This window comes from Contarinia nasturtii, unplaced genomic scaffold (genome assembly GCF_009176525.2).
Source record: "Contarinia nasturtii isolate CC-2019 unplaced genomic scaffold, AAFC_CNas_1.1 Cnas_scaffold_4334, whole genome shotgun sequence".
Taxonomy (NCBI): Eukaryota; Metazoa; Arthropoda; class Insecta; order Diptera; family Cecidomyiidae; genus Contarinia; species Contarinia nasturtii.
Window position 1 is genome coordinate 1 of NW_022201629.1, and position 14,018 is coordinate 14,018.

Below are 14,018 nucleotides of genomic sequence, written 5' to 3' on the forward strand. Positions count from 1 at the left end.
TTCGGTACTTTTCAATACTTCTGAGTATATTTAGTATTTCAGTACCGGTTTTCCCCTTGGTACTAGGGCTTTGACGAAAAAATTGAGAAATTGTTGTGATCGATAATTTTGTACACAAGAGTGAGCGTGAGAGTGAGTAGAGTTTACTGACCTTTTGATCTTGGTATAGTTGCTTACAAACACTTTTAGTACAAATGTTTCGTTGTCACACGGATAAATATAAAGAAAAACGACTGGATGGGAAATTTGAATCGTTTGGAATATTCGTGAGCTTAGGAAATTTGACAAATTTCTTGAGGTAACGAATATTCTAGCCGGTTCATTTATTTGTTATTAATAACAATAATGTAATTTAATATAGACAATTATATCCTTTTTTTCTCTTGTGATACTTTCATTATAGGTAGCGCACGGATTCCTTGACACAAATCCTACAATACGAGAACAAACTGTTAAGGTATTTTTCAAAGTTCAAAAAAATAAAAAAGGAAGGAAAGCTATATTTCCCTATTTATTTCATGCATATGTTTAGTCAATCATTCATTTGGCGCCCAAACTTAGTTACAATAACTTAAACGTCGAAGTATTACGTCATTTTGCTCGGCTCCAATCACGTGATGATCAAGGTGGTATTCGAACGAATACAACAGTGTGTTTAGGAAAAATCGCTCCACATTTACATCCACAAGTGCGCCAACGTGTCTTAGTATCAGCCTTTATTCGAGCAATGCGTGATCCATTCCCACCGGCAAGAGTTGCTGGTATACTGGCGTTAGCTGCTACACAGCAATATTTTCTACTTACAGAAATCGCAAATCGCATTTTGCCAGCATTATGTTCTTTAACAGTGGATTCTGAAAAAACGGTACGTGATCCGGCATTCAAAACAATTCGTGGCTTCCTTGGCAAATTGGAAAAGGTTTCAGAAGATCCCAGCTTACGTGAAACAATGGGTAAGAAAAACTACTTTTTATTTATTGCAGAATTTGAATACTTTTTCGTTTCTCTTTCGTCAGAAACCATCAAAAAGTTAGAAAATAAGTTTTGATTCACAGCTCGATAGGGACTGTAATCAAAAGAGATTCTAATGCATATCTCAAGTGTTAATCAAAGACACGAACTTTCGACAGAAGACTGCCCAAAATAAATTGGGTGGGATTCAGGTTGTGAAATTTGAATGCCGCTCAAAAGAATAAACAAAATTCTTAATAGAACCAAAAGTGTTATAGTTAACAACATTTTAAAAATAAATCCACAAAATATAACGAAAAAGTGGGTCACAGTTTCAATTAGCTTAGACTAATTTGAAATTTGAAAAAGTCCAGAAATGGCAAAGATGAATTCGAAACTATGACGTACAATGGTTTTTGTGTTTCTTAGCTTGAATATGTTCAAAACGCTAGTTTTCGGTTTATCATTGAAGCATATCAAATCGACGTGAAACTTTGCATAGGTTGCTTTGTCACAAAAATCAAATCCTGAAAGTTTGAAGCAATCAGATTCAAATTTAAGACAGAATTTCCGTTTTTGAGGCAAAAATCGAAAATTTGGTATGAGAGGTACTCCAAATTTAAATGGAAATTTCTGATAACTGTCAAAATGGTATTTTTTGGTAAAAAAAAACCTCTGCTAAGTTTCACGTCATTAGATGTCATATAGGCATGTCTCCCATAGAAGAACTAATTTTTTTGTGATTTTTGTATGAAAAGTGTATTAAAAATTATCAATACACAATTACACCCGCTGTACACAGTTTTACAGTGTTTAGGTATACACAAAAAACCACTTTTGGATTTCTCATAGGTACTTTACCCTATCAACCAAAATTGATCAAAAATCAACGCATTTTTACACTTCTTTTAGTGTTTTCTATGATGTGGCATCAAATTAGTATGCATTGGAATCAATTGAGATTCATTCATTAACCCTCCGCTTAGCACTACTTTCTGTTGTCATATGCGTAGCGCTTGGGTCTGGCCAGACCCACATACATTTTAAATGAAAAGTGACGCTATCAATCGATTTTTGTCTCTTTTTCGATGAGAAAATCGCATAAATAACGAAATTGCAGATCTCCGCAGGGGATGTAATCTCTCGAGCGCTCAACTTCCAGACCAGTTTGGACCAGGTCGGATCCACCTACTCCACAAGATTCACTTCCAGCTCTTTTCATCTAACTCTCGCGTATAAATGCAGTTTACACTATAATATTGTATGAGATGAAGCAAATGATTCAATACCATATGATTTCCCAACTTCTAGAACACTTTGGACCAGGTCGGATCCATCTGCTCCACATGATTCACTTCCAGCCCATATATATCATTTCACTTTCGCATATAAATGCAGTTTACCTAGAAACAACAATACCATAACCTATAATATAATATGGGATGAAGTGAGAGGACATGAGCTACTTTGCAATGCATCACTGACTGAATGCATTATAGCCCATTTTGTGCATTTATATAATGCAAAAAAACTACAAGATTCCTATTTTTAATTCGTCCGATTTGTAATCAATAAAAATTTCAATGTCTGATTACAAAAATTGATATCAAACGGAAACATAATTGATATGCATGTTTTATCAGTGTGATTAAAGTGATAGACATTGATTTGGTTTTTTACGATTGGAAGAGTGCGAATGCACTTCAAATATCGATTAAAATACATTCCAGTGTGCGTGGATGCACAAAGAAATGAGTACGCGGTCAATTGATAAAATGATACTGTATATCATATCCATGCAATGATCTAATGTGCTCAACGGCCATGATATAATCAAGACATCGTGTACTATCATTACCAGCCATAAAAAACCAAGTATTGTTTGTTTTTCAAAAAATGTGTGGTTTTATGTGTGCAAAAATATGATAAAAATTGATATTTTTCGAATTCGTGAGAACACATAAATCTCTATTATTTTCCACCAGGGTAATCGATTTCATTGGTTATTACCACGTTGGAAGGTAACCACATCCTTGCCGACTACTTAGACACCATAGTTTCAACTAGCTCTTCATAATAAGTGAAATTATGATTTTTCGCTCAAAAAAGAATATTTTGTATGGAAGGTACCCCTAAATTGTATTGAAATTTCTTCAAACTTTCAGAATGTTAGCTTTTTGTGAAAAAAATTTCTCGTGCAAATTTTCACGTCGTTACGATGACATTCAGGCATTGATTCCATACAAAAATTCCAATCTTTAGTAATTTTTGTATGAAAAGTGTGTCAAAAATTATTTGTTTCGCAAAACTATTGTCAAATTCAGTTTTTTTGCCGTTTTATGCCACAACGGATAAATTTTTTTCAAATTTATATACATAATTGGATTCTACTCTTAAATATCTTTCCAACGATATATAGGGGTAATGGGGGTAATTCGATACAGAGGATAATTCGATACACCTTAAAAATTTAAAAATCTACAACACAAAAAATTCAAACGGTTGTTATATTTTAATTCGCGATAAGGATACACACATTTGACAGTATCAGTCGCCTGAAGGCAGTCGAGCGTAAATCGTCAAGAATGATTTTTCTATTTTCGGCAAATACCGGTCCAGCATTTTCTTCTTTCAGAATCTCAACTTGTTTGTGTTTATTTCAAAGCACGAAGATAATGACAGCTCGGCAACGCTCTATTAGAGATTAGTACCGCTGGCAACCGCAGAACTATATAGAATCATATGGAGTCATTTGGTGGCGCTGGCAAGCAATTTTGCCTTATCGTCATGCTTTGGTTTATTTTGATCGGTCAGATTCAAAGGTAACTGTTTTCTGTTGCTAATTTTGCCTACTTCTATTTGGTAATGAGTGTTTTAGATTTTGTTCCATGTGATGTTAAAAAAATGATCGAAACTGAAATATATGTTTGGGAGCAAATCGATACATATTGTCGGGGCAATTTGATACACCACTCAGGGAAAAAAAGCGGATATTTTGATCGGTTTAAATCACAGCGGAATGATTTCTGGGTTTTAAATAACCGCTAAACTGGATAAGACTTAAATTTGAGACTTTCAATGAGACTTGAATCTATAATTCAACGTTCAACTATCATCTTACGCATTTATCTCACAGTTTATTTATATAATGAAAAATGGAAAAATCTTTGAATCGATTTTTCTCGCTTTTACAAAATCGTAAGAACAAAAAAATTTGCCGGGTATGTCGCCCCCATGTTAGCCCAACTTCTAAATTGGGCCAGGTTGGATCCACCTCCTCCTCCGGATTCACCTCAAACTATGGACATCTATTATTGGTTACGATATTTTTGTTTCTAGGTAAACTGCATTCACACGAATGAAGTAAATTTATTCATTTTGTAAATTTGACTTTCCCATTCGATTCTACTAATAGAAACCATTCCAAAGATTTACAAAGAAAATTTTGTATGTTTTTTTTACAAAAAAAAAAAAAAACATCGATTTCGATTTCTTTTCAACAATAAGAAAAAAACATCAATTTCAGAAAATTTGTATTTTTTTTAAATAAGCGGACATATTACTTACATATTACACATTGTTCTAATAATTGTTTCGAATGCAACAATCTAGTCAACATTCAACAAGAACAGATTCTGTGCATAAAGCAATGGATGCATTCAATTTATCATTTTTCTCTACTTGTTCAGTTTTTTTTCTATAGATTCAAATAACAATTCACAACCAAATCTTAATTTAAAGTAATTGTAATTTGTCATTCATCATTTCTATTTTCTGTTTGCGTTTTGGTGGTCAATTTTTGATATGCAACCATTGCAAATCAAAAATACATTTTGAATGCATGACAACACCATATGCAACAAAATTATTGAAAGCATTTGGCCTCATAAAATATCATGAGGATAAAAACTGGTTTACACAGGTGAAGATAAATGTATACAAATACATACATTGTTTGATAGCATATACCAATTCATATACACATGAATCGTTGCGGCGAAACAGTAGCTCTTATTTTTCTCCAAATAATACTGCAACATGAAGTTTTTTTCACACGGTTTATTTGTTGTAATACAACAAATAAACTATTCATAAAAAACTTTATTTTGCAGTATTATTTGGAGAAAACTACTCTTTCGCCGCAACGATTCACATGTAATGCATGCATTGATGGAGAAAATGAGCGGGAAACCAACGAAAAATCAAAATTAGTGAAATTCGTTGGTGAGAAAATTATTGATGTTGTTCAGAATGAACTGAAATCAATAATTGAACTCAATCAATTTGGTAATGACACACAAAATGTCATAACAATTGATTCTCAAAGTCAATCAAACGATGATGAACAAGCCGGCTATGAATCAAATGCGACCGATGATACCGTGAAAGAAAAATCTAGTGGTAAAAATGGAACGAAAAAGAAAAAGAAGAAGAAGAAGGAAAAAGAACAAAACAATACAAACAATGGAACAAGCGCACAGCAAGAACATACACAAAACCAGCAGCAGCAATAACAACAACAACAACAACAACAACATCAACAGAGTGACCGTATACAAGGTGTCCGATCAAACTTGCAGCGACGACAAATTCATCCGCAAAATTATGAGCAACCACTAAGTAATGCTTATGGTTTTGACCAGGTTTGGGATAATCGGCAAAAATTTCACCGGAATACTGTCGATAGGTCTTTCCAAAGAAAGAATTTTGTGGACAATCGCCGACGAAACGGTCACCATTACGATGATTGCAGCTGTAAAAATTGTTTTCGATGATTATGAGAGGAGATATGAGGATTTTTGTCAGACTCGTCTCACCCATCGTCCGCCGGCCCAGCGCTGGCAAAGGTGGCGCCACCAATAGATCACAGGACAAACTTATCTGCTTTTCTTCAATGGAGTCACTCAGGTAATTTAAATAATTATAGTATATGTTCTTTGCAAGGAGAAATGAGTGCTACACAAAAATTTAATGATGAAAAATACTCTACGCAGATATCAATACATTCACAAAATGTGAATGGTATTGGATCAAAAATGTCGGAAATTGTCGCTGAGATCCTTGTCATATAATCATCGATTTTCATGCTGACATAAACACATATGAATGCAGAAATAAATTCAGCCGACATATTTCCATCAATGTATGAAGTCTATAGATGTGACAGATCAACACTCACTGAAAAGGACCAACTACGTAGCGAGGAAAGAGGAGGCGGAGTATTGATTGCAGTCAATAACAAACTCAAGTCAATTTGCATCGGAGCGGGAGACCAATTCGGAGCGGAACAAATTTGGGTCAAAGTAGCTGGTATTAATTAGAACATCTTTTTGGTCGAGTTATATATAAAACCAGACTCAACTCTCAAAGTATATGAAAACAACATGTATGCTTTGAAAGAAATAGCTTCGAAGATGAATTCTAAAGATGTTTTGATAGTATCCGCACAGAAAGAAAATATCAGCCGACGCTATACGCAAAACCGACTGGTACGTGCGCTCATACGTTTTTACATCTTTTACATCTATTACCATACGATTTTTCGACTGTGCGAAGATACGCACAAAGAGTAACGAATCAGTCGAAAAATCGTATGGTTACTAGATGTAAAAGATGTAAAAACGTATGAGCGCACGTACCAGTTGGTTTTGCGTATGGCGTGGGCTGATATTTTCTTACTGTGCGGCGATTTCAATCTGCCAAAATTAATATGGTTTGTTGACGAAAATGATGACCCAAACATTGCAATCGCTATCAATGCATCCAGTGAAAAAGAGAAGATGTTGCTGGATACTTGCTATGAACGATGTTGAACTGTTTCAATGTTCCATGAGTAAGAAGGGAATATAAGCGAAGTGCACGCTAAGCTCAAAGAGATTACAGAATAGAGATGGAGAAGCAGATAGATGATCCAAAGAAATTTTATAAACACGTGATTAACAAAAAAGGGAAAATTATTTGGATGTAAAAGCAAGCGATCAATCAACAATTGCTAGTTTTTTTGCAAAACACTTTGGCACCGCTTACAGCTCTTTAGAAGGTGATCTGCGATATGACAGCTCTGAAATAGAAAAAATACGTGATATTTGTGCTGAAATATCAATAATCGAAATAACCGAGGAACTTGTTGGCCAACATATAAGCATGCTGCCAGATGATCTTGTCTGTGGTCCAGATGAAATTCCAAACCAATTCATCGAGCATTGTTTGATATCATTGCAGGGTCCAATCACAACACTGTTAAAGGAATCACTTGAAACTGCCACTGTACCGCAGTTATGGACGTCCTTTGTCAGACCAGTTAACAAAAACGGCGATAGAAACAACGTTCAAAATTACCGCGGTGTTGCTTTACAGTGCATTACGTCAAAGATTCTCGATTCGATCGTCACAGACCATCTCAATCTATATTTGAAGAAATTAGTACACGAAAGTCAACATGGGTTCATCAAGAACAGGTCAACGGTTAAGCGGAATTTACTTCAAAAACGATTATTAACATAGGAAGGGGACATCAAACAGACGCCATCTATTTGGACATTGCCAAGCCCTTTGACTCGGTTAACTTAAAATTACTTATTCAAAAACTTGGAATCATGGGATTGAATAAGCACCTGTTAAAATTGATCGAATCTTACTTGTCTGGTCGCAGACAAATTGTAAAGATAGCAGATACCAAATCTAACCCAATCGAAGTTCCTTCTGGGACGGGATCAAGGATATCTCATTGGCGCTACTTTGTTCATCATGTTTGTAATTGATCTACCTTTCGTCGTGACCAATTCATGCATACTTTCATTCGCTGATGATACAAAAATTTCAAAATGTATCACCTCAACAGATGACTGCATTAATCTTCAAAATGACTTGGATCGTGTAGCGGATTATTATGGACTCAATTTATTAAAATGAAATGTCAACAAAACTAAGATCATATCATATCATCGGGTATCACTGCAATATGAATACAAATACAACATAGGCGGCGTTCCAATTGAAAGAGTCTTTGTATTAAGGGACTTGGGAGTGTTGCTTGATGTGCAAATGAATTTCAAGTCACACATTGAGCATGTCACGGCTAAAGTCAAATCAAGACTGGCTTAGTTAAAGTTCTACGGCAAGGATTTCGTCGATCCATGGACAATTAAACGCCTTTATTTTACATTTGTATTACCAATTATAGAATATGGATCAGAAATATGGAATCCACACTACGACAATATGTGCAAAAGAATAGAGTCTATACAAAAACAATTTTTACTTTTTGCGCTAAGGAGAATGAACTTGGACAGTTACAGGCTTCCGAAATATGAACATAGACTGCTGTTTTTGCAAAGGAATACTCTTGAGGAGAGACGCAAGGTGGCGCAAGTGTCTTTCATCTTCAAAATTATTCATGGAGATATGAAGTCGAGTCATATATCAAACAGTTTAAATTATTATGATTCAGCGCATAATACCCCTGCAATGCCGCTTTTTGATATACCAATTAGAAGAAGGGATTACACAAAATATGAACCAATTAATTATATGCTTACTACATTCAATGATTATTATACAAAAAAATACCAAACAGTGATACAAATTTAATTGATTTAGAAGTAAATTTATCGACAGTAAAACTGAGTATTGAAAACTATTTAAAACTAAACAGATGAAACAGAAATCTCAAATGAAATTATAAATTGTAAATATCAGATCTAAATAATAAAATTGTATATAAAGAGACCTATTAATACAGCTCTCAACGACTCTCTCAAAGTTGCTTGATGAAAAATGTTTAGATTACTAAATAATATTAAATTATATTTATTCAATTTGATTTGAATAAACCACCAAGGCGAAGGAACGCTGTTCGGTGCAGTTATTATTATTATTAAAATAATTAATATATTTGAAATAATTACATGTTTTCACAGAAGCTGATGTACACACAAAGGAGTCTCTAGGCAACGCAGCTGCAACGTGGGCTGGATGGGTGGCTACCGCAGTTGCCGCAAAGTTTTATCGTAGTCAAAGTGATACTGGCCGGCCACAGCGTCCCCCATTAACTGGTAAAGCTAAACCTGCTTCACTAGGTATGCTAGAAAGTTTATTTGAAAACATACTAACGTTTTCATATTAAGTTCCATCCCGCAATTTTCCAATTTTCGCTTTATCTGTATTTAAATCTTCACGGAACAAAACAGAAAAAAAATCTACTAATTATTTTCGTCACAAAATTGATATCAGAAAGTTTACATTTCAAACGGTGGCACGGAATCCTGATTCTCACTTTGTTCACAGTGAAATGAATAACTATAAATTGTTTAAATAGCCACATACCATTATAGTAAATATTGCGATCCTTACACCGGTTTTTGTTGTTTTTAAACATAATTTCATTCGAATTTCACAAAAGGGGGAAAACCAACGATGAAATGAATAAACCATTGCCTAGCCTGGTGATTTATTTAGATAAATAAATAACTCAAAAATTACAATTACAAACTTCTCTTAAAATCTACTTTGCACAATGATCAAAACGAACTTTAACGATTTATTTTAACTAAATTTTATCTGTTCTGTTTGTAATAACTTTCAATTCTCTGCCCAATAGTGGCAAAGAACCTCTCGAAATCAATAATAATACGATTAACACATTTCTTGCTATATAAATCATTGAAAGAAGCATGTAATTAATCGGTTCATATTTTGTGTACTTTACTATATAAACGCTAATTCCACAAATTAACATAATTTTTCTCTTGTAAAAAAGTCCAAGTAAAGAATTCGAAAGAATAGTACTTTCATATTGCATAAAATAATGACATTCTCATCTCATTAAAATTCTCCTGCAATAGCCCGGAATACATCTCTTTTATATGTATATTAATTACAGAGCAACCTTCTAGCAGTAGCTTGTCAACAACTACATCAAGCGTCACGTCAATGACATCTTTGGAACATGAAAGCAATGATACATCCGTTTCCGCTAGCGATTATGGAAATGATTTAGCTAGTGATTATGGCAATGAAAATTGGGATGTAGCCGGAGATATGGATGTATGTAATAAATAACTAGAAGGGTTGTCGATTTTTTTTTCAAACTCATGTGATAATTTTATAGATTTTAACATATGTCCCAAAAGTCTTAGGAAAAATTCAGACGTCCGCCATTTGAACAACAAACACACAATATTAAATTCATTTTTATTGGTATAAACCTTTATTCATAGGCTATCGAACAGCACATTCATTTTACATTGAACGGGCCATTATCTTCGATTTTTATCAGTATGCGTCGAACCAACAAAATTATGTTCTGAACAACCGATTTGTCGATTTCTTTCAACTTTCTCTCAATCCATCGAGAAATAATTAATTTGGTTTCTTTTTGTGAAGTTAAAAAGATGGTCCTTTTTTCATGGAAATGCTATATTTTAAGTAGTGAACCAATATTGTGGTTTTTTCTGCTTGCAGAGCACAATTTTGTCTTTAATCAGATAGTTCTCAACGAATTCTATCGATTTAAACAGTAATTGGTTGATAATAGAGCAAGTAATGGAGGTTTAACCTTACGTTTCAGCACTAAACTTTCGAACAATGGCTCTAAAACACCTTCCAAAGAAGATACATACCAACACCCCTTTATCAAAGTTCAGTTTGTCGACGTCTCTAGCCTTATATAGTAGTGCCCTAACATAGTCATGCAAAAGAAACCACGTGCACTTCATTCATGGTTCAATATAGCGATGAATGTTTCACTGTCCAAAATGATGAATTTTTCAGTGCAACATGCTATGAGGTGAAGTAAACACCCAATTTTTGACAACCTTTGGAATTTTTTCGTAACTTATTTTGCTGATTCCTAATGGTCGTGTCTAAATCTATTGTTTTGGTTCAAGTTTGGATGAGCTGTAACCATAAGAATCACCAAAAATGAATTTTTGCTTGACCAACCCGGTTTTCAGTACTTGATGACAATTTTGAAAAAATCACAAAAATGCAATATGAGATCTGAATAATTCAAAAAATAATATTTGATTTACTACATAAAAATAAAACTAACCACTTTTTTTATTATATTTAGACATCACAAGATCCAAGCAGTCCAATAGCAGCAATGGCATCAACAAGTTTGTCAATAGCGTCAAACACACAAAATTTATCAATGTCACAGAGAAATGTAGATCAACGTGATGAATGGTCATGGAATGATTGGGGTAGCTTAAAATTTTCTTACCTTAGTACATTGTTTCATTGATTTTTCCATTATCATTATATGAATGGGTAAGAATAATCATGACCTCCAAACATTCTTTAAAAAAATACTGATACAAGACGATGAATTAAAATAAATGAGATACTAACTCGCGTTTAAAATAAATCTGATACTTGAAAGATATTGAAAATAAGAGTGGTATGTATCACATTTATTTTCAATTTGTTCAAGTATCAAATTTATTTTCAATTCTGGCTAGTATCTCATTTATTTTAACTCATTTGTGCATTATACCGAGTCTCCGAGAGTTTTATTTAAGCCTTCCCATGTAGATGGTAAAAAATCGTGAAAGATGAAAAAAATAATCAAATTTTTTTTCATCGATTTACAAATACTATTCAATTTTCTGTACCATCCAGTGAAATCAGAATGAAAAAAATCGCATTCCTTATCACCCAAATCACGATTGGCATTCGGCCACTATTCAATAGGTGTTACATAGGAAGTTTATATGAAACTCTCGGAGACTCGGTATAGAGCACTCAAACAGTGAAAAAAGTCCAGATCGTGATTTGGGTGATAGGCCACTGTATATCACTGATTTACTGAATTCAATCGTGGTATATATATTTCAGCGGTCTTCCGTGTTTTTCATACAGGCCTTCCATTTAGATTTAAAAAAATCGCTAAAAATGAAAAAAATATATAATTTTTTTTCTTCGATTTACAAATACTATTCAATTTTCTGTACCATCTGGTGAAATCAGAATGAAAAAAATCGCATTCCTTATCACCCAAATCACAATTGGCATTCGGTCACTATTCAATAGGTGTTACATAGGAAGTTTATATGAAACTCTCGGAGACTCGGTATAGAGCACTCAAAAAGTGAAAAAAATCCAGATCGTGATTTGGGTGATAAGGAATGCGATTTTTGTCATTCTGATTTCACCAGGTGATACAGAAAGCTGAGTAGTATTTGGGAATTGAAGAAAAAAAATTTATTATTTTTTTTTTCATTTTTCACGGTTTTTTACCATTTACATGGGCGGCTTGTATGAAAAACACGGAAGACCGCTGAAATGGCAAATGCAAAATACGTACGGACGTACGACAGTGTCATTTCAGCGGTCTTCCGTGTTTTTCATATAAGCCGCCTATATAAATGGTAAAAAATCGTGAAAAATGAAAAAAAAATTATTAATTTTTTTTTCTTCAATTCTCAAATACTACTCAATTTTCTATATCACCTGGTGAAATCAGAATGAAAAAAATCGCATTCCATATCATCTAAATCACGATCTGGACTTTTTTCACTGATTGAGTGCTCTATACCGAGTCTCCGAGAGTTTCATATAAACTTCCTATGTAACACCTATTGAATAGTGACCGAATGCAAATCGTGATTTGGGTGATAAGGAATGCGATTTTTGTCATTCTGATTTCACTAGATGGTACAGAAAATTGAATAGTATTTGTAAATCGAAGAAAAAAAATTTGATTATTTTTTTCATTTTTCACGATTTTTTACCATCTACATGGGAAGGCTTATATGAAACTCTCGGAGACTCGGTATAATGCACAAATGAGATACTAGCCAGAATTGAAAATAAATTTGATACTTGAACGATATCTTTCAAGTATCAGATTTATTTTAAACGCGAGTTAGTATCTCATTTATTTTAATTCATCGTCTTGTATCAGTATTTTTTTAAAGAATGTTTGGAGGTCATGATTATTCTTACCCATTCATATATTCAATCGTAATTTACATGTAACGATTGAAAAAAACACAAATCAGACATACAAAGTGAATACGTGAGATACGAATCATTAGAAAAGTGATTCATACATACTTTTCGATAAGACAGCCGTGTTGGTCGTGGCTTGTCACGAAAAGTAATTTTTTTACTTTTTCCCCTATATTCACCGAGGTACTTCCACGTAACGCACCGCAATGTGCATATCGTTGGAAAAGTCTTGAAGTGAGTAAATGAATGATGCAATTTAGAGTCCAAAAATTTTGATTTGGAGTGGCCAATTAGCCAAAAACCAAAAAGTTCCCGTTAGGCTATTATCTCAAAAATGAGCTTAACCCTTGGAAATTTCACCGATTTTTTGTCCAAATCTAAGCTTTAATCTTTAAGCCGCATAGCGCATATCTGGGAAAATTCTTGTTTTAATTTTCTGTGACGAAAATCCAACTATTTTCTAACAAATAATTTTTCTGTGTACAGTACACAGTGTGAATATGAACATGATATATATTTGTATATTCGGAACGTTGCATTGCGTCAGTACTGACAATAAAATGGGATGAATTTCTGCAAAATTTCGAATTGACAAATTTATATTCACAGTACACAGGAATATTATCTTATAACTATTTTCGTCACACAGAATTGATATCAGAAATTTCGTGTTTTAGATTCTCGACAGAGATTTTTATTATTATGATTTGAAATTGCATCATATAAAATAAAATCGAAATAATTAAAATGCGTAAAAAATAAAATCATGCAAATCCAAATTTTTGGTGATTTTTCTATGAAAAAGTCTTACAAAAATTATTTATATCGCAAAATTAATATCAGATTCGGTTTTATTGTGCCAAAAAAAAAACAGAAGACAATATTTTGGGGTTGGGCAAGTATTGATTTGTAAAAACATCGAAAAACGAACCACAAATTCTGAACTATTTTTTTCCACTTATATTTTAATTAATTTTCATTCTTTCTTCATGATTCTTAATTCAGGTAGCTTGGAAGAGCAACCGGTAAGTAACTCTTGAAAGAATTTTCAAAAAACAAATATATATATATACTATATATATATAGTGTGCGAGGAAAATTTTTAAGGGGGG

At 33.4% G+C, this 14,018-nt stretch overlaps 1 protein-coding gene across 1 annotated transcript; it reads left to right on the plus strand.

Annotated features, from left to right (window-relative positions):
* Positions 1-403: 403 nt before the first annotated feature.
* Positions 404-13,961, plus strand: LOC116350972 (N-terminal kinase-like protein; the record flags this gene model as incomplete). The annotated part of the gene is made up of 6 exons (XM_031782989.1): positions 404-457; positions 533-953; positions 8,871-9,029; positions 9,833-9,996; positions 11,024-11,156; positions 13,912-13,961. Coding segments are annotated over 6 exons (966 nt in total), but the record flags the coding sequence as incomplete, so codon positions are not given.
* Positions 13,962-14,018: the final 57 nt, after the last annotated feature.